Source organism: Ictalurus furcatus, chromosome 20, assembly GCF_023375685.1.
Source record: "Ictalurus furcatus strain D&B chromosome 20, Billie_1.0, whole genome shotgun sequence".
Lineage (NCBI taxonomy): Eukaryota > Metazoa > Chordata > Actinopteri > Siluriformes > Ictaluridae > Ictalurus > Ictalurus furcatus.
In genome coordinates this window covers 8,450,134-8,471,425 of record NC_071274.1, presented here as the reverse complement: position 1 = coordinate 8,471,425, position 21,292 = coordinate 8,450,134, and the positions used below count along the sequence as shown (strand labels likewise).

At 38.2% G+C, this 21,292-nt stretch overlaps 1 protein-coding gene across 1 annotated transcript in view; it reads right to left on the bottom strand.

Moving 5' to 3' along the window:
- The window catches only part of myo10 (myosin X), a 79,228-nt gene extending 71,932 nt beyond the window's left edge, over positions 1 to 7,296 (bottom strand). The window contains exon 1 of the mRNA XM_053651220.1: positions 6,902 to 7,296. Within this exon, the coding sequence (XP_053507195.1) occupies positions 6,902 to 6,922 (21 nt within the window). The 5' untranslated portion in view covers positions 6,923 to 7,296. The remainder of the gene's footprint in view (positions 1 to 6,901) is intronic.
- Positions 7,297 to 21,292: the final 13,996 nt, after the last annotated feature.

Below are 21,292 nucleotides of genomic sequence, written 5' to 3'. Positions count from 1 at the left end.
CAAGAGCTATTTACTTTACTTCAGGACTTATCTGTTCCTATACTTTTGCTCACATAAATATTGGGTGGTCTGATACAATAGGTTCTATGTTTTATGTTGTTTAACACATCTAGATGTAAGTAACAGGAATATCCATCTTTTGATCTCAAACCCAGACCTTTGGTGTATAACAAAAAAAATTAATTGGCCTTGCCATCCCAATAGTTTTGGAGGGGACTGTATATATATATATATGTGTGCGTGTGTGTGTGTGCGCACGCATGTATCCTGAAGCTAAAAAGATTAGGAAGGGCAGAGAAAATAGGACTGGGTCATAGATGTGATTACTCTGTGTGTGTGTGTGTGTGTGTGTGTATGTGTGTGTGCCTGTGTGTGCGCGTGTGTGTGCATGTATCCTGAAGCTAAAAAGATAAATAGGACTGGGTCATAGATGTGATTACTCTGTCTGTGTGTGTGTGTGTGTGTGTGTGTGTGTATGTGTATGTGTTTTACTCATGGAAGGATAACAAGAGGGATTATGTTTCATGGCTGAGTTCGGGGTACAGCAGGTATTATAGGAACTAAATCCTTCACTCCCTCAGTGTGTGTGTGTGTGTGTGTGTGTGTGTGTGTGTGTGTGTGTACATGTGTGTGTGTCGGGGCCAAACAGCAGTTTCAGAGACTCTTGGAATGTTAACAGCAGCTCTGCAGGAAGTGAGAGAAAGGGTGGGAGAGCTGGAGCAAGAGAGAAGAAAAATGATGGAAAAGAATGAATGTGTTTCTGTTTTCCGCTGACTTGTAGCTTTAGTGAGAGTCACTGTGGCCAACGTTGTCTATCATGGCAGCTGTATTACAGCACTACAACATCGCCTGGTACAACATCCCAGCAAAAACATGCCATGTTCATTGATCTATTCACTCACTAGCTCTTGGTGGACCATGCACACGAACATAACACACACACACACACACACAAGTGGCACACTGACACAGTGACACTCATTATCTGTCTGCTGAGCTACACGATTAGACATATGCTCACTCTCTCTCTCTCTCTCTCTCTCTCTCTCTCTCTCTCACACACACACACACACTTGTATTACTATGTTTGTGGGGTAATTCTGTTGAACTGTGTACTATTATTGCCAAATTATGGTTTGCCTAACCCTAACCTTAATCTCAACAACTAATGATACAATATGTACTATATAAGAAATAACACATTTCAAAGTGGATTATTTTCACATAACAGCGTGGACTGAAGTGTGTTATTCCGCTTATACCACAGTGACCTTCTAATGATTACAATGTTTAATTCATTAACGAACAACAAACCCTGCTTTTTAACCGTTTATAGTTACATTTAATAAGAACAGTTCCTGTTATTGTTTATGCTACAGCAGTTACAGGATATATAGTCACTGGCTCATGACTGAGTTAATGAGAGAAGAAAACAGCTCGTCATGTGGCTGAGAATTCGGAAAGTGCAAACGCCTAACTTTGTTAGACGTGATCTTACATAAACGTCTCCTAACCGAAAGCTTCACGTCAACGATTGAATGTTTTTCAATGTTAAACAACACAGAGTTTAAATCCATTTATCAGTAGATTTAGATTATGTGGATCCTGTCCCTTTCAATCAGCTGTTACTATAGGAATGATAACATATTGAAACTAGCACATTAATATACAACCTAGCATTAACAGCTGGAACTACTGTCAGAGCTGCTGTTACAGAAAATGAATGCACACCTACTGATTTGAGACGTCATCTACGCTTCGGTACAACTATGTGTTTTACTTTGTTTTCCTCTCGTTTTTCTACCAAACACACTGTATTTGCTTTGAAAACTACTTTAACTACTGCACGACCGTATGTTCCTGAAATTCAAACACATCTCTACAAAGCACAAAGTTTGGTGCTGGGGTTACCTTACTGTACACCTCCACCTTTTTAAAAACAATAAGCCCAAAGATCTCAAAGTAAAACCCCAGACTAAAATCAAATTTGGAGTTGCTCGAGATGCATGTGTTCAAGATGTTTTTATTTCACCTGAATTAATGATTGGCCGCCTGCAGGTAACTGCGCCATGACAGTTACAGGACAGCAGTAATTGCCCTTAATGTCTGGAGAAACACATTGACCTCAGTGACTGTGTTGAGTCAGCTCTATTAGTTAGACACACACCAACCCACACACACACACACACACACACACACACACACAAAGGGCAAATTTAAAAAAATGCAGGTGCTTACATGCAGCTGCACAAGCACAAACAGCTAGACCAGTAGCTCTCCAGGCGAGCACACCTGCTGGGCGTGGAGCTGGGTTTTGTTTTGAATAATTATTCAAACGTTTTGGAGGTGTTCAGCCAGGAATAGGAAGCTAAAGCAATCAGAAGTTTACATTTGTTATGATTTGGCAGTGCAGTGATGTCCAAAATAACATTCTTTCTCTCACTGTAAACCCTACTGCTCTTTCTTCATGTTCCCTAAACCAGAGGTTCTCAAAATTCCTGCAGTTAGGGTATGACTTTAATGTTAAAAAAAAATCACCTTCAGCACCCTCTGGTTACAGTATAGATTATAAGCAAACTAACGGATTAAACTAACAGATTATAACAGATTATAACTAATACAGATTATAACTAAACTAACGATATCACTTTTGTTATTGTAGTTAATAGTGCTCTCCACTGTCACGTTATTAAAAGAGTAAGAATATGATGCGCCGTCAAAAGGAAAGGTAATGTATAGGTACATGTTTGTTCCTGAAGGTACAAACAACATGCTCTTAAATTTACAACACTATGCAAATTTAGTTTTAATTGCACACTTTATTCACTTTTCAAGGAGAAAGGAGCGAACCAAAAACACCTTTAGGGGACAACCTCAGTGACAAGTGTTTGTACTCAGAAAGGTACAGTTTATTACCTTTTTTGTAAAGTCCCCTGGGGGTTTCTGGACACCACTTTGAGAACTGCTACCCTAAACAATTCTCATTCACATAATATAAATGCCCATGCCTGTGAGTAACTGGCTTCTGCGTGCCTTGCCCTTTCACTTCAAGACTCTAAAGGCTCTTTTGTGTTTAGCAGATAGGCAGCAGCCAGATGATACTTGACACTAGCAAGCAAAGCCTGGGCGCACAGGAGCCATTTCACTACTCATCAAAGAACAAGCGAACCAGAATTAGGCTTTTAACGTTTACATTTTTGGTGACATTCCAGGTCTAGGTGAGAGACACTAGTCATAGCTACGTGGTGCCTGAAGGGATTGGGAAATGTTTCTAACACGTCACATTTTCGTCCAGCCCGACAGGTAAAAACAAAACAAAAAAAAAACCCAGTTGCGTAATGAACAGCTCACAGGTGACTCAGAGGAGCTCTCCCGGTGTTGACATCACTACGGCGCACCCTTATATTCACTGATCATTCACAAGACAGCCTAAACATTAAGTCAGAGTTGTAAGCTAAGCTATCTACACTATACTAATAGTGGAATAACTGGCTAGATTTAAAAGCACATTAAATAGTCTAGTAGTCAATATAGTATTCCACAAGTAGGACAGATTGCATTACATAACCTTAAATCAAAATTAAGAAGACAAAGAAACTTGTGTTAGAACATATCATGTGGGCTGTACTGCATCCTTCTCCTACACACAGACCCAGAATCACAGAAGAGAATAAATAAAAATATGAAAATAAAATGCCTTTATCGATGTGATTGTCACAGTCGCCGAGAAGAGGATGAATGAGGAAAACCTCTCAAAAAGAGCTTGTCTTTTAGCTAGCGTGAGCCAGTTTGCTTTTACTGTGTCCAACTGAATGTAACTGTGCTCATTCTGGAAGACCATAAACAGCATGCATCCTGTAGAATGAGCTATTCACCTAACTTTAGCTAGCTAGCTAAAATATAAGGGAAAAGGGTTGGCCTGCTGTAATCTCACAGAGCAGTGGCTGACTCTCAAAGAGTCTGTACAGATTCAGCTATCCTGTTAATGCTAGCTATCTAGCTTAAATAGAGTGTAGAAAACAAAACTATACAATCTAGTGATTTGTGCGTTCTCTGTGTATTTTATTATCTAATCGGTGTATTTTGTCTTTAGCCTGTCAAAAACATTTGGTATGAACCTGATAGTGTTAACATGCTAGCTAAAACCCTCACCAGGGTTTAAGAAGACGCAGATCAGATCAGCAGAGGGATCAAAATATATATACCTAATATATTAACCATATATTACCTAATTTGAAATATAAAAATATGAAAAATAGACCAACATCACACATTAGTTACTAGCTGGTTATCATAAGTTCTCTAGCTCAGTAATTTCTCAACTGGGTCAAAAGGCCTTCTGGTCCAGTCTGTCTTGGCAGCCATGTTGGCAATCCTGGGCAGATATTTTCAGTCTGATATATAAGACCAGGCTCCTATCTACTCAAACAGGGAAAGACTTGTATACCAGTAACAGACCGACATGATGACATTTCTGCTAAATCTGACAAAGTGGCATAATAATTTGTGTTGTGCATCTGTGTCTCATTGTAACTAATGGAGCAAAGCACGCTATATCTGCATGAGTGTCAGTGTAAGAATGTAATTGGCTCACAAATTATTGGCTCTTTTTTTTTTTTTTACTGAGGGGTGCGACTTATGTAATACAGCCGCCATGTTGAGCATTATGCATGGCCCCATTTGTATTTTAAGGAGTGGACTCTACCTGTTTTTACCTGTTCATCAAGAAAAAGCTAAAACACCATCACTCCTGAAACCTTTTCCCTCACTTTCATTCTCTCACACCCATTTACACTGTTTACATTGACATGCTCTATCACACTCTTTTTGCTTAATTGGCAGCCGGCTCCTGCCAGTCACTGTCCAGTCAGAATTCTTTCATGCTTGAAGTTGCCTGATGACATTTTGCAATATCTGCATTGGCGTATGACATATGTACGAATTTCCTGTCAATTCTAATCCGACACCCCTGAAACAACGCTGACTGGGGATTACTATTACCGAATTGTCAGGGCGACTCACAGCAGCGCAGGAACATCAAATTGTAAAATGTTATTTTTATCCTCTGACTCAATAGATGTTAACTTTTTATTATATTTCAACAAAAAGCCTATATACTGCTTTAAATCGAATCTCCTACTTATTATTATTATTATTATTATTATTATTATTATTCTCTTTTTACTTAAATGATTTGTGCAGACCAAACCATAAGTCGTAGAGTCATGAAACTTGGTCAATATGTAGTATGTCCCTCATGCTGTCCATGCAAGCAAGAATTCGTTATCTCTGGCAAAACATAATCCAGTTTGGATCTCTCATTACTGCCCTTTGGACACTGAACTAATTAGCATATGTGAAACTTTCCATATCTTCTCCTACATATTTTATTGGATATTTATGAAAACTGTCTTCAACGCATCTTCAGACTTTATCTCAGACAGATGGTTAATGCATGCTCAAAACTGTTTGGCTTTGACGTGATAACAAATATGACAACATATCACAACAAACAGGTAGAAAGGCCATATCTCCAGTGATTCTGCTTATTAATAGCAAATTTCATACACATGTATGGTACATGACATTGAGGCGTCCCACCAATTCTAACACATGTATCACAATAGGAGGCGCTATAAAAAACTGTTTTGCTGTAACCGCTTCTCAAGTTGAAAGTTAGTGTGATAAATGTATCCATTTAGCTACCCTCTGGTATTTTATGTAACCTTATAGAAATTATCCACTATAGAGGCACTACTTGCATTGGAGTGCTTGGACTCTGATAATCACTGCTTCTAACTATATTTATAATAATAATAATAATAATAATAATAATAATAATATTCTTCATATTCTTCTTCTTCTTGTTTTAAACTGTTTGATATGGTATTGCTGACTCCAACCCAGCTTGAGTAACCTATCAATTAGCTGGAACTGCGGTCTAGTGGATCCAGTCTGATGTTGGATTCCACCCACTGGTTTAAATGGACGTTGACAGATTTAATTATTTCATGGCATGCACCAAGGCATATAATAAATTCATAGCGAATTAATACGGAATTATTATTAAATACAGAAGTAATCAAATATATGTTACAAAAAATAAACAATAACATATATTACACTGTAGGCTATTAGTTAAGTTTTCGTTTAACGTTTTTTGTGTTCATTAACCAATCAAAAACAAGAATCTAATTCGGCATCTAATTTATGTTCTATTGGCACCACAAGCCCTCCATATAGACTCAAGTTCATTATCAAATGTACTGGTGGGTGAGATGTGCAGGAGGACGATGCAGGACGTTGAGCACATTGTGGCAAGTTAAATCGGGTGGTTAACATCATGAATCGGCTAGTTCTGGATTCAGACTGCGCAGTCCATTTAACTTCTAATAGCGACTGGACGGGAGAGGAAACGGGAGAAAAGGTAAGGAAATGCCAGAGAATTCCTCCAGGAAGGGCTCCAAACTCTTTAACCCTGATCAAACCGTCAACCGTCTCTCTCTCTCTCTCTCTCTCTCTCACACACAGTCACACATTCACACACACACACACACACTCACACACACACACACACACACACACACACACACACTCACTCACACTCACACACACACACACACACACTCATACACACTCTCACACACACACTCTCACTCACACACACACACACACACACACACACACACACTGTGTCACAGAAATAAATGAGACAAGGACGTGATGAAGGATTGAAGGATGAAGGAAAGGAAGGAGAATGAAAAGAAGGAAAGAAAGGAGGAAGAATCTTTCTTCTTTCGTAATAAAATATGAACAGCGGTTGTGTGTGTTCTTGTCCCAGCGTGCCACACCAGCTTCTGTATGATGCAAATGTATTAATCATATTTGACAATAAGCTTACCTCTGTAAAAAAGTTATCCATGGTCCTTATTACTGCCAAATGGCCAAGCGGACTTCATAAAAGTCGCGCAGCCCAGTCAGGCTACTTTATCTGCCCTCAGTCCTGTAATTACAGATGTTAAATCCTCACTCCATTTCACTGGCTCAAGTTCCAGATCGCAGTCTCTCTCTCTCTCTCTCTCTCTCCGACACACAAACACACACACACGCGCCCGCGAGGATAGGACACCTCTTTGTTTCAGAGGTTACAGATGTTCACGAGACAATAAGAGAGTCCGCGTTCACGCGTGCTTTAATTCCGGAGATCCGCCGTCAGCTTCGAGCGCGAGGTCACTTTGTGCGGCGTGATGACGCGCGCATCGGTAAGCAGCGAGGATTCCGTCTACAGCCAAGTTCTCTCTCTCTCTCTCTAGCTCCGCCCTGCACGCTGTTTGAATGAGAAGGGAAAAAAGATAGACGTCCCGGGCCTCGCGCGCTCCTCCTGCCGTGAGGTGCCGTGACTGGTTCACTCACCCGATTTCACGCAAAAGTAGTGAAAATTACAACTGTTTTGGACTCAAGAAAAGTTGGAATCGCTACAACCGCTTTCCTCGCACTACCTTGACCAGTCCTCATTATTTGCACAAGTTGTCTCGTGCGGGAAACATATAGTCTGTATGATGAATACAGGTATTTCTAGCGATATACACTCTCAAAACTGTTAAAAACAACACGTGGTGTTATTTTGGGTATTCCTGTGTGTCCAGGTAAATGAGGGGTAACAACTGCACGCGTCAGTTTAAAAGGCAACAATTGAGATGAATCAAGGAAACTATAATAAATCGATTTTATTATTATTATGATTAGTATTGTTATTTTTATTATTATAATTATTATTGTAACGTAATTGATTATAAACGTATTATTATCTATTATAATTGATTACCCTGCTGAAAAACCCCAATAGAAACCATTACAGAAATTCTAATGCTTTCAGTGGTTATAATGGGAATTGTATTGGTTTTAATGGAAACGTTAATGGTCCTTGTTTGTCTCTACTGGTAATGCCTTGGGTTCTTTTGGTGGCATGTATAGGTCTAGTGGAAACCAATACAAACCATTAACTCCTAATACAACCCCAATTCCGAAAAAAAAGGGGCAGTATGGAAAATGCTAATAAAAATAAAGAGGAGTGATTTGTAAATGTACTTTGGCTTGTATTTTTTTAAAAAGTATAAAGACAAGGTATTTGATGTTTTACCTAATCAACTTGCACAGGTTTTTAAAGATAATTATTAATTTTGAAATTGATACATGCAAAATGATGTTCTCCCCGTGCTGCGGGGGTTTCCTCCGGGTACTCTGGTTTCCTCCCCCAGTCCAAAGACATGCATGGTAGGCTGATTGGCGTGTCTAAATTGTCTGTAGTGTATGAATGGGTGTGTGAGTGTGTATGTGATTGTGCCCTGCGATGGACTGGCACCCTGTCCAGGGTGTACCTTGCCTTGTGCCCGATGCTCCCTGGGATAAGCTCCAGGTTCCCCGTGACCCTGAAAAGGAGTAAGTGGTAGAAGATGGATGGATGAATGGATGGACATGCAAAATGTTCCAAAAACGTTGGGACTGGGCTAATTATAGAACTAATAGTGATGTTACAAGTTGAAATACGAAGGTGATGTGAAACAGGTGAGGGAATCGTCTAATCATAGTATATAAGCAGCCTCCAAAAAAAGGCCTAGTCCTTCAAGAGCAAGGATGGGTCGAGGCTCGCCAATCTGCCAACAAATATGTCAGCAAATAATCCAACACTTTGATTCCCCAAAGACAAATCGGTAGGATTTTGGGCATTTCACCTTCTACAGTGCACAATATAATTAAAAGATTCAAGGAATCTAGTGCACAAATCTCGGTGCATAAATTGCAAGGCCGAAAACCACTTCTGATCTCCGATCCCTCAGACATCACCACCTTAAAAACCGGCATGAGTCTGTAATGGAGATCCTGACATGGGCTCGGGAAAACTTTGGTAAATCTTTGTCAGGCAACACCATTCGCCGCTGCATCCACAGATACAAGTTAAGGCTTTACTATGCAAAGCAGAAGCCAAACATCAACACTGTCCAGAAGCGCCGCCGAGTTCTCTGGGCTTGGTCTCATCTGAGATGGACAGTAGCACAATGGAATCATGTTTGTGGCTGACAAGTCAACATTTCAAATAGTCTCTGGGCCAAAGAGGAAAAGGACCATCCAAGCTGTTATCAGCATCAGGTCCAAAATCTGGGTCTGTCATGCTATGGGGGTGTGTCAGTGCCCATGGCATGGGTAACTTGCACATCTATGCGGGCACCATTAATGCAGAGAGATAGGTACACATTTTGGAGCAACATATGCTGCCATCCTGAGCAGGACAACGTCAAACCACATTCTACATTACAAGCGCATGTGAGAGTGCGGGTGCTAGCATGGCCTGCCTGCAGTCCTAACCTGTCTCCGATTGAGAATGTGTGCGCAAAATAAGACATGAATGCCCCGTACAGTTGTGCAGCTGAAGAAATGCATAATGGATGAATGGGGGAAAATTCCGCTTGCTAAACTTAACCAACTGGTGTCTTCAGCGCCCAAACGCTTAATAAGTGTTATTAAAAGAAAAGGTGATGTTATACAGTGGTAAACAGTCGTCTGTCCCAAATTTGTTGGAGTGTGTTGCAGTCATCAGATTTGAAATGAGTGTATATTTTCAAAAGTAAATTAAATTCACAAAGTAAAACATCAAATAATGTGTTAATAATGTGTTTTCAATATAGTACAGGGTGAATTGAATTTTCAAATGACTCTTTTTGTTACTGTCCCAACTTTTTTTAAATTGGGGTTGCAGAATATGGCCCAAAACACACTACATTTCTTAATGGTTTTAATGCCATTTGTAGTAGGAACCATTGTAATGTCTGTAATAGTTTATAAGGGTAAAGGGTATACATAGAGGGTTATCTTATCAATTCACATTTTTCATAATTCATATTTTTAAACTGATGTGAAAATAATTTCATAGGCTAGCAAGGTGATTTGCCTGTAACTGATACTTAAAACAAAAACTAAGGGTAGGCCTTTCCCAGCTGAACCTATAACTCGAATTACTGAATCAATTTGTGTTGTATTGTAGCAGATTCAGTGGGAACAGCTCTCAGGTGGTGCAAAAGAAAAGCTTTCTCCCTATTGTTGGGAGATTGTGGCTGTGCTCTCTGAGTGGAAGAGATGGATGGCATATCCCTTCTCCACCGTCAATCACAATGACACTAGCCAATCACGTGCATCTGTCAGTTCATGTATGCAGAAGAGGGTAGAGAGTGCTTTCTTCCAAGCATGTGTTAGTCCCCATCCTGCCCGGTGGATAGCTCTCATATAAAGCATCATAAAAAGAAGTAATGTAGAAATTGTGGTAAGGCCACCACACTGTGACACCACACATATATCTTATAAATATAATAACCTAAATAGCTTATACAGTAAGGTACATTACATTACAAGGTAATAATCAGTGGTGTTGGCATCCCTTCCAAACTGGTTGTCTCCAATGTTTAAGGGGAGTGGATGTTTAAATGTAACACAGCTGTAAGCAATAAAAAAAATCGTTGTATATAATTAAAGAATATAATTGTATAATAGATGTGCTAGCCATTGCAGGGCACACTCACACACCCATTCATACACTACGGACATTTGGGACATGCCAATCAGCCTACAATGCATGTCTTTGGACTGGGGGAGCAAGCCAGAGTATCTGGAAGAAACCCCCGCAGCATGGGGAGAACATGCAAACTCTGCACACACAGGGCAGCGTTGGGAATCAAACCCCCAACCCCGGAGGAGTGAGGTGAACATGCTAACCACTAAGCCACCGTGCGCCCCTTGATGTGCTATAAAGCTGAAAGTATACTTCACTTTTTACATGTACGATAGGAACAGCGTACAGTATGCATGACACAAATTGATACAAATTTCATCATCAGCAGAATACGTGCACACTATGCGCGCCACCTGATTTTTCTAACATGTGCATTTAATTCTTTTGCACTATTTAGATGTTCCACAAGGTGGCAACAGTGATCCATGGCCGTTGATTCTCAAGGTAGTTGAAGAAAAAAACAGAAGAAACGAAAGAAACGTAAACGAGTACAAGTTATAAAGTACCCACATTTGTATATTTCTAGCCTTAAAGAGTATACGGATTTGTATATGGGTGCTAATCATGACAAGAGATTGCCCAAGCATTATTCTTCGTGTTGTTGTGATTCTTCTTCATTGTCGTCCTTCATACCAGAAGACCTGCTTTACTGCTCTGTACTGACTCTTGTATTCCAGGAGGGGTAGTGCAAGTTGTGGTAATGCGCATACCTGTGTATGTATACATGGCAAATTGAGCATACTTTGAAAGGCTAAGCATACAGCTGTGCATCTACGCTAGTGTAAGCATTAAAAAAAAACAAAAAACAAAGAATGCCAGAGGCTTAAGAGGAGTAAAACACTGTGAAGCATGCCGTTATTGGAAAATATTCAACCCTGGGGTGGTTATGGTAGATTTGCTTCCAGCCACATCATACTGTACCAACATTCTTGATTAATTTTCTGTAGTGATTTATTCCTTACTTATTGTATATCCTGCAGAGATTAAGGATAAACTAGACTAGGGATTTACAACATTTGGAATTAAATTCAAACCAGATTTCACTGAGCACTGTTGTGAATGGTATTCTTGGCACGTTTCAGACATTTTTAACTGGCTATAAAGTTTTTTAACTGGATATAAAGTCTTTGGTTTTTGGTTTGTGTTTAAATATTTATATTTTTGTCATACTAAAAACCATGTCCAGCCATGTAACATGTACAGCCATTCCTGACTTTAAAAGCCCAAGAAATGTTTTTTTAGGATCTGCTTTACTTCAAACCCACATTAATTCATTCTCTTTTTGTAAAGCAGATTCACAATCTGAGCTGGATCAGTGGTTTTTAATTGCAAATCTGCACATTTGTGTTTTCTGGCTCATAAGTCTTATGTATAGCAGTAGGTTCACATGACTGTAACTGTGAATCAGTGATTTAGTGAACGTTAACTATGGATCAGTCCTTACACTGTGAAACAGAGACATGATACCCATATACCCTTATCACCATTAAACTAACATTATCTCAGGAGCCCAGCCTTGAGCAGCCAATTGTCTGGCCTTGACACCTTCCTCTCTTTGCCATAATCTCACTTCCTGGTAAGAGCTATCTACATACTGTTTTGACTATGATGGATGCTGCAGTGATCATGAAGACTGGGTATGTTTATAGTTTTTTTTTCTTTTCTTTTTTTAAATAATATGCATCTACACATACATGGACACACATACACACCTCTCTTTGCAAATGCCACTGGAGGGTTAGTGGCTTTCTGGAGAGTGTTGACCAATTTCGCAGAGAAGAGTACAGGTCAAACAGCTCACATTTCACATGTGAATGTGAATGTACATGATTGTGTCAGAAATTGCATGGTAATTTGCAATGGTAGAACTTCTCATATTATACTCACTTTTACAGTATATTAGAACATACTACAATGTCTGGATTTTGTTCATGAGAAACACTGTGCCAAATTCTCCTCACTGCAAGAGTTGTAATGGGTTTCATTTTTGTTATTTACTGACACACACATCAACATGTAAATGTAGAACTGAGTTATGCCAGCACTGCTTTATGCAAGACAAAGAGGGTGGATTTCAGGGGACAAGGCTGAGACAGAAACTGTAGAAAATGTAATCAACAATTGCTTACGCTCTTACACACTGCTTAAACACTAAGGGGTTCTTTGCTTCCTAAAAGTTTAATTTAATTTTTTTTTATCTAGAACCTTCTGTGAATAGCTATATATTGTCAGCAATATTACAGAGATTCAGATGGCCAAAAGTAACCATGAAATATTTCTTCCTGTTACTCCAGTAAATTTATTCAATGCAGGTTTCAAATCCTTTCTTGAATGTATTCACATTACACTAACCATATTCACTTGTTTTACTGTATTTCTATATATTCACTCATATTCACATACACTATATGGCTAAATATGACCACCCTTCCCAAACTGTTGCCACATAGTTGGAAGCAAACAATTGTCTAGAATTTCCTTCACTGGAACTAAGAGGCCCAAACATGTTCCAGCATGACAATGTCCCTGTGCAAAAAGTGAGCTCCATGAAGACCTGATCTCAACCCCACTTGAACACCTTTGGGATGAACTGGAACACTGACTGTGCACCAGGTGTCCTCACCCAACATCAGTGCCTATCCTCACTAATGATCTTGTGGCTGAATGGACAAATCTCCACAGACACAATCCAAAAGCTACTGGAAAGACTTCCCAGAAGAGTGGAGGTTATTACAACAGCAAATGGGGACTAAATCTGGAATGGGATGTTCAACAAGCACACATGGGTATGATGGTTAGGTGCCCACATACTTTTGGCCATATAGTGTATTTAATTATAATTGTTTTTAGTAAAGTAGTGTATAAATGTTTTTCTCACCAAAATTTTCTTCATACTCATGTGTGCATGTTGATAAAAAGCCAATCATCCATAAATTATAAAGCACGTTCATAGTAGAGTTCATTTACATTTTGTAATACACATAAAAGAGAGCTGAAAATGACAAAATGATTACTAAATGGTGAAAGTGCAGGGTACACTAAAAACCACACACCATGACCTCCTTTATATGGTGCCATTTCTGTTGTCCTCAGGCACTTCATATTAATTTATATATTTATTCTGGATCACTTTCTTTGCCATCCTTAATATGGAATGACTAAATGACTAAAATTCTCTAAATGACTAAAAAGTCATATATCTGAGAATTTGTGCATGCTAGCATACACAGTAATTACACCACTATGAATGACTCAATAAAAGTTAAAGAGGTTATGGAAATTTGATGGGTTAACCTGGAGACTAACTCGAGGTACAAAGGCACAAAAACTCAAAAGTGTACACACTCTATAGCCCTTCATGACCACTCAATTAGACCAGCAATGGGTTACATAGGGGCTGTTAACATGTAACTGATCTCTGGACTGAGCTGACTGTAAATATTGAGCCTCCTGTATTAACATTCATTCATGAGACTGAGATATAAAACAACACTGAAGCTCTTTCTTTCATATTCATACACACAGCATGAATTTAATTCTTTTAAGCTACAGGATGTTAGAAAACTGCCTACTTCAGTAAACTTCCACTGTATGCACACACACACACACACACACACACACACACACACACACACACACACACACAACCCAAATTCAAAGTGCATCTGAGCACAGGAACAAGAACATAAACATTTCCTTTGGCTTCAGATGCCTGATAAAGATTTAGTTCTTCCACAGGGAGTGAAAGAGGGCAAGAGGGAAAGGGACAAAGAGACATTTTTGGTAGTATAAAGTTTTAGCGAAGTTAATGTTTAATTCACAGTATCTTCAAATAAATACATACTTAACTTCTCATATGGTCGTGATCTGGACTGCCCTGGTGGACTCTTTCAGAAGCCCAGCAGTGAGATCAGAGGAACACGTCCCTATAAGAAAACATTGTTTACAGTAAATACTTTATATTTAGCTGATTATTTAATGTTAACCCTTTGTTGTCTTGTGGACCACATCTGATGGCATGAACACATGCTGCAAAGGCTTATGGTCGCTACGGTGCATCATGGGAGACAAGGACCATGTTGTAGCACATATGGAGAAATTTAGGTTTGAGCTCAAGAACCCAATAGCTGCAGCTAGGTCCTGGTGGGTATAAAACAAAACAGATCTTTACAGGGTCCAGTGTACCCCAAAGATGATAGAATTAGGTGTATTAATGAGCAAACTGGACACCTTGAACACTCTAGTGCTTTTTGTCATCTGCATGACAGACCTTAAAGCAAATGTATTTTTAGTCAAGGGATTTATGTCAATATTTTAGGGCAATGTAATAAATATGGTCTAATAAATTGGAACAGTGTATGAACTATTTATGAACTATTTAATATTTTGTTTCAAAAACACCACAAACACCAAATTCTTACTCAGAGCTGGTCATTAACTTAAATCTGAAAATCATGTCTTGTACTCAGTGTCCGGATGCATACCTGCTTAAGTACTTTTCTGATTATATATATATATATATATATATATATATATATATATATATATATATATATATATATATATATATATATATATATATATATATATGTATGTATATGTATATATACACACACACACACACACAGGCTTGGGGAGTAACAGAATACATGTAACAGCATTATGTAATCAGGATACAAAAAACTGGTAAATGTAATTCGTTACAGTTACTTCAAAAAACAAAGTAATCAGATTACAGGTACATTTTGTAAAAAATGGGAATACTATCAGGATTACTTTTTTTCATTTAAAACCAAAGAAATAACTCTTTTGACGTAACACAGTATAGACAGCTGCTTGATTATAGTTCTAGTCTTCCCAGTCGTGGCTCACATGAGCAACCTCCTGATGCATGCACAAATCAATTTTGCACATAGTTAATTTGGTAGAAATTAAGACTAATTGTTCTCTGAAATGCTTTTGTTGATGTAATGTTACTCGTATCAGAGACAGTGATCTTTTTTATTTATTTAATTTATTAAAACAAATTGAAACCTCAAACATGTTTTTAAACTCTAAAAGTTCTACGTAATCCAAAAATAATCAGATTACATTACTTTAATATTGTGATACTTAGATTACTTTACCGATTATATTTTTTATGAAGTAATTTGTAACGATTTACATTTTTAAAGTAAATAATCTAAACAATAAAAATACATTTTCAAAGAAGATTTCAAAGTGTCTGATCTCACATATAAAAGGAGACTATTCCAGAGTTTAGGACCTACCACAGAAAAGGCACGATCGCTTCTAGTTCTATAGCCAAAATGAGGAACTCTCAAAAGAAGTTTATAAGAAGACCTAAGTGCTCTGGTTGGGAAGTAAGAAAGAAGAAGATCACTGATATATTCTAGCGTGAGACCAGAAAGTGCATTTTAAACATAAAGCAGAATATTAAAATCAACCCGGAATTTCACGGGAAGCCAATAGAGACGTGAATACAGGGAAATGTGATCCCTCTTTCTTGACCCTGTTAAAAGCCTGGCTGCTGCATTTTGAACCAGCTGTTGATCTGATAACGCAGTTTGAGGCAGACCAATGCACAGTGAGTTACAGCAGTCTAACCATGATGAGTGAATCACAATTTCCAGGTCTTTACTAGAAACAATATGTTTAACTTTAGCAACAGATCTCAAATGGAAAAAACTACCCGACAACAACACTGATTTGCTTGTTGAAAATTAATCATGAGTCTAAAACACGCCAAGACTACATGATCTTGTAGATTCAACGACAGAGGACCTAACTTGGCCACCAGACCAGGTAAAGAGGACACAGAGGAACCTAAAATCAGAACCTTGGTTTTGCTTTCATTTAACTGTAAAAATTGTTTGCCAGCCAGTTTAATATATTTGAAGCAATTTAGAACATTATGAAATGAACACTTCTTGTTTAAGCTCAATGAGAAATTGAGAATTGTCAGCATAACAATGACAAGATATACTATACTTCTGAAAAATAAAGCTCAGAGGAAGCATACTAGGCTTACCGTGATTTATTGATGCCATGAATAATTATGCTACAAATAAATCATGTTTTAAACAGGTAATTAAGAATGAAAGTAAAAGCATAAACCAATGAAAATGTGTGTTCGTGTGTTTTTGAAAATCATTTTTAAGTTAGTTTTGGCATAAGAGTAAGCCATGCTGTTTTGTCATATTATATAAACATTTTTCATTCACATGTAAATAGACAACACTTTGAGGAGTTCAGAAATGTATCATGTGTTTGGTTATTTGTTTTAGTAATGACAAGAAAGCTTAGACAAGCTCTACATTTGAAAACTGAATTTTCAAAATACTTAAAAAAGTTCAAATTGTCTACCACTTGATTTTTTCATAATGACTCAAGAGGGAATGGTGATAGATGTCTGATTTGGACTCATCATATACATATATGGTATTTACAGCTATCAATACTGGCAGTCCTATAACATTTGAGAATCGTATCAAATATGTGTACACTAACCTAGAGTTCTGAATGTGACAGGCTTAGGATGTCGTAGTGTTGGCCAACTGAGCTGGCATGATGGTTCCATCTAGTGGTAATCTAGTGACTCATAATAGTGTTCATATGACTAAGACCTGGTTTACAGGCCTACTTTTGAGACTTCATATCTTCGAGCGCATCAGGATGTCATGCACTGATGCTCACATAGGAATTTACCGTCATTCCTGCATGTATGTGTGTACACTAAAGGCAGTGTCGCATGAATAAACCCAGAATTTACATGAAATAAAAAGCAGAAAAGTTCCAGAGCCTAAAACAAAAGAGAGTTTTGAATATTACTAGAATATTTAATAGAAGTCAGCATAGCTATAACCTTGTGTTATCAGTTATAAATAAAGTCAAAAAGTGTTTTCTTTTTACTTCGAGCAGTGGTGTCTCAGTCGTTAAGGCTCTGAGTAACTGAGCAGAAGTTTGAGGGTCCAAGCCACAGCACTGACAAGCTTCCACTGTTGGCCCCTTGAGGGAGGCCCTTAACCCTAACTGCTCCAGGGGTGCTGTATCATGGCTGACCCTGCGCTCTGACACCAGCTTCCTAACAAGCCAGGATAGGCAAATAAATTATTTTCATTGTACGGTAATGTATATGTGACAAATAAAGGCTTCTTCTTTTACCTTATCAATGCTTCTTTATTTACATTTTTAATGTCAATTTTTGAGAAATACAACCATATACAACAATTTCTGCATGAAAGGGTTAAATTTAACTAATGTTTAAATTCATAATTCTAGCAATCAATGAATGATGGATGCTTTGGAATTCTTTTAAAATTCTTTCTATGATTTACATCGCTTACATTGTGTTTTTACTGGGAATCACTTTGAAGAACAAAGTGTGAGATCCTGCTGATTGATTACATTTTTCATTATAATGGTAGCTACAGCCAGTATTTATTCCCTGAATATGCCCTGGAGTGGCTTGTACAAACGGTCTAACAAGGCTAAGCACCCCTGTCTTTCAGAGGTAAAAAAAACCCCATCATTATATGGGTTCATCCACATCAGATTATTTGCTGTTAATAAATGTCTTAAATCAAATAATTAAGGACTTTTGTGGACAGTGCAACTGTGCCAACAAATGATCATAAGACAAAGACAGAATAGTATGTAGAAGTGAGGCAAGGGACATCAGTTATTTTAAGACAGCAGTCATGTTAGGTCATTATACAGAGAGACCACCTGTAAATTTTGGTTTACACTTTTCAGCCTGTGTGGCTGACAAATCAGTAATATGTCATCAGCATTGATATGAAATACAGTTACAGGTGTAAAGAATGCAAATGAGCTGGATTATTTACTCTAAATGTGTTTGGTAAGTTTAATTTTTTTGTTTGAACAAAAGGGTTAAACTTCTCTGTTTCAAATGTTTGGTATTTGGATGAATTTGAAACACCTAAAAATAAATAGAAATCCTGAAATCAGCCGGTCTATCTGCATTTAGGTTTTTGTGTGTGTCAGGTCAACTCAGTTGACAAACTCCATTTCCCAGAACACACCGTGGCTTACAAACACGGCTTCCCCAGGCTACACTTCCAAGAAAACACACACCTTGCCGCCTTCACAGTCACCCAATTTCTAATCATGCACACCTGTTCCCAATCACACTCACACCCTTTATTAACAGACTTTCAAGCTGGATTCTTTGTAAAGTATATATTGATGTTCTAGAAGGTTCTGCCAGCTCTGAGGAGGACTCAATTCCTGCTAGGGTCACCACTGAGTACGTGCACCTCCTTGTCCAAGGCCCTTCTAGCATGTGTTCTTTTTCATAATGATGGTGCTTACTGTGTTCCTGAACATTAAGCTTTTTGGGTCAATTAATTGGGTTATTTTCTCAGTTTCTACCCAGTTTTTTGGTAGTTTTGTGTAACCTAACTGCTGGGTTATTTGTTGGGTCACTTTCACTGACAGTTGAATCAGCGTACCCCTTCACCCTGCCTGATGCATCAACCCAACTGCTTGGGTTAAATCAACTCTGCATGGAATGTCTTTGTATTCACCTCAGGTAGAGGTAGTGGTTTTTGAGGTGAGGAAGCCAAATGAACACTAAGTGTTCATCATTATCTAGTGTTAATACAGCTGAAAATGCCTGGCTGAGTTTGTGATATTTAGGCAGGGAGCTCTTGAAAATGTATTCATTGGGAAACAGTAACTCGGTGAGTGATTAACTTTACCTATTGTTATGGCTTCAAAAGTCAAGATCATGTACTGCTTCTTCTGTGTTGGTGTTATACTACTAGTGTCGTGTTTAGGACTGAGGTTATTTTATAGTTCTCTGGGTCTGCATCTTATCTGAGGCATCTAGACTGAGGCTCCAGTAGGGATGAGTGATGCTAACCTAGACACTCTGGTGAGTGTCTAGGTTAGCATTACTCTAGCATACAGCTCATGGTTATAGACATTACCTTTTTGAGAGTTAACAATAACTTAGCATTACAGCTATTCACCATGATGTAAGTGTGGATTAACATTAATTACATTTAGCAAGCCTTTTGGACAAGGCAAGCTGTAGTAATCAGCATTAGGATTATTGCTTGGAGCAGTGTTCATGTACTCTGTGAATGTTAATGCTAGTTAACAGGTGCAGACAGTCAGTGGCTAACGGAACTTGGCTAGCTTAGTAGTGTTGCCAAAATGACCAAAGTTCTTCAGGGTTAATATGACAGAGGATGGGGGTTACAGTAGGTTGTAATGCTTTCCACTATCTCTCTAATGTTGGTTAAATTAAATAGGTTATGCTAAATTTGGATGTGAGGTGTTAAAGGCTGAAATATTCATGTCAGCTTGATTTTCCTGGTGAGTCTACAGCACCATTTTGTTCATTATGGGAGTGGGGGTCATGTTTCCAAAACTACAGTTTGGGGTTCTGTAACACAAAACTAAAGGCATTTGTTCATATTTTGTAGCTAACAACTAACCAACACTCTTTGCTCTTTTACAGTTTTTCAAATGGCAGGGTGATTTGTAAGAAGTTATGTCAACTCAAATTCTTGTATTTGTCAAATGTTTTAATGCTTTTAATAAAGGTCACCTGAATTTCATGCAGTTTTTTTTATGAGCTTTTTAGTGGAATTTTAGCATACATAGCATTTTAGGGTAATTTAGGGTGGGGAGAGGGGAGTGTGCATGTTTTATTTTAAACATCTTTGTGGAAGTGTTTAACACGTGTGACATGTACGAACACTGTTAAAAGCAACACAATGTGTTGTCCTTAACTAGACATGCAGGTGTGTTAAATTAACATATGATTGAGTAAAGGTTCGTATCCATAAAACCATTACTGTACACTAGAAAAAGCAAATATGCAATAACAATCCAGTTTACATGATGCTAAATGCATCACTATTTTTGTTAGCTTTGCCTTACTGTAATGCCCACTGGATCCTAAATTGGTTACTCAGTTGTTTGGATGTTTTAAATGCCTCCTTTGATCAAAATCTGATTTCTTTTAAATGACATTTCAGTCCTTTACTTCAGTCTATATATAAACACCACTTTAGCAGCTCTAGCAATACATCTCTGAACACCTTGTGTATAAATAAAGGAGATGCCATGTTGACATTTGTTTTATAATCTGGTAGATTTGACATTTTCAAAGGGTAAAAATAACCCTGAAAATATTAAACCATTTATGAAATAAAATTAACCCAACACTTCTGTAAAAATGAAGGAAAAAAATGAATGGAGAAATTCCAACCCTTTAGGTTGGAAAAACAACCCATTTGTTGGGTTAAAATTAACAACCCAACATGCTGGGTTCATTTAACCTGAAATGAGTTCTGTCCTACACTTACCCAGCCACTGGGTTAAAAATAACATGGGGGGGGGGTTTCAACCCACTGTTTTTTAGAGTGAAGTGGCTGAATACTTATCTAAATGGGAGTTTTTTTAAAAAATTTTTTATGTTTTTGATATTAAATACATTTTACCAAAGTTTCTGGAAGTGTTTTCACTTTGCCATTGTTTATTTTGTGTAGATAAAAGGCTGAAAAGTAAATTTAATCAAATTTAACCAATTAGCTCAATGCAATGTGCAAAAACTGAAGGGGCCCTGGGACTTTTTGGGGTGGCTGTGACTCGGTTGGTAGAGCGGGTTGTCCACTAATCGTAGGTTTGGCGGTTCGATACCTGGCCCACATGAAGTGTCCTTGGGCAAGTCACCTGAACCCCAAGTTGCTCCCG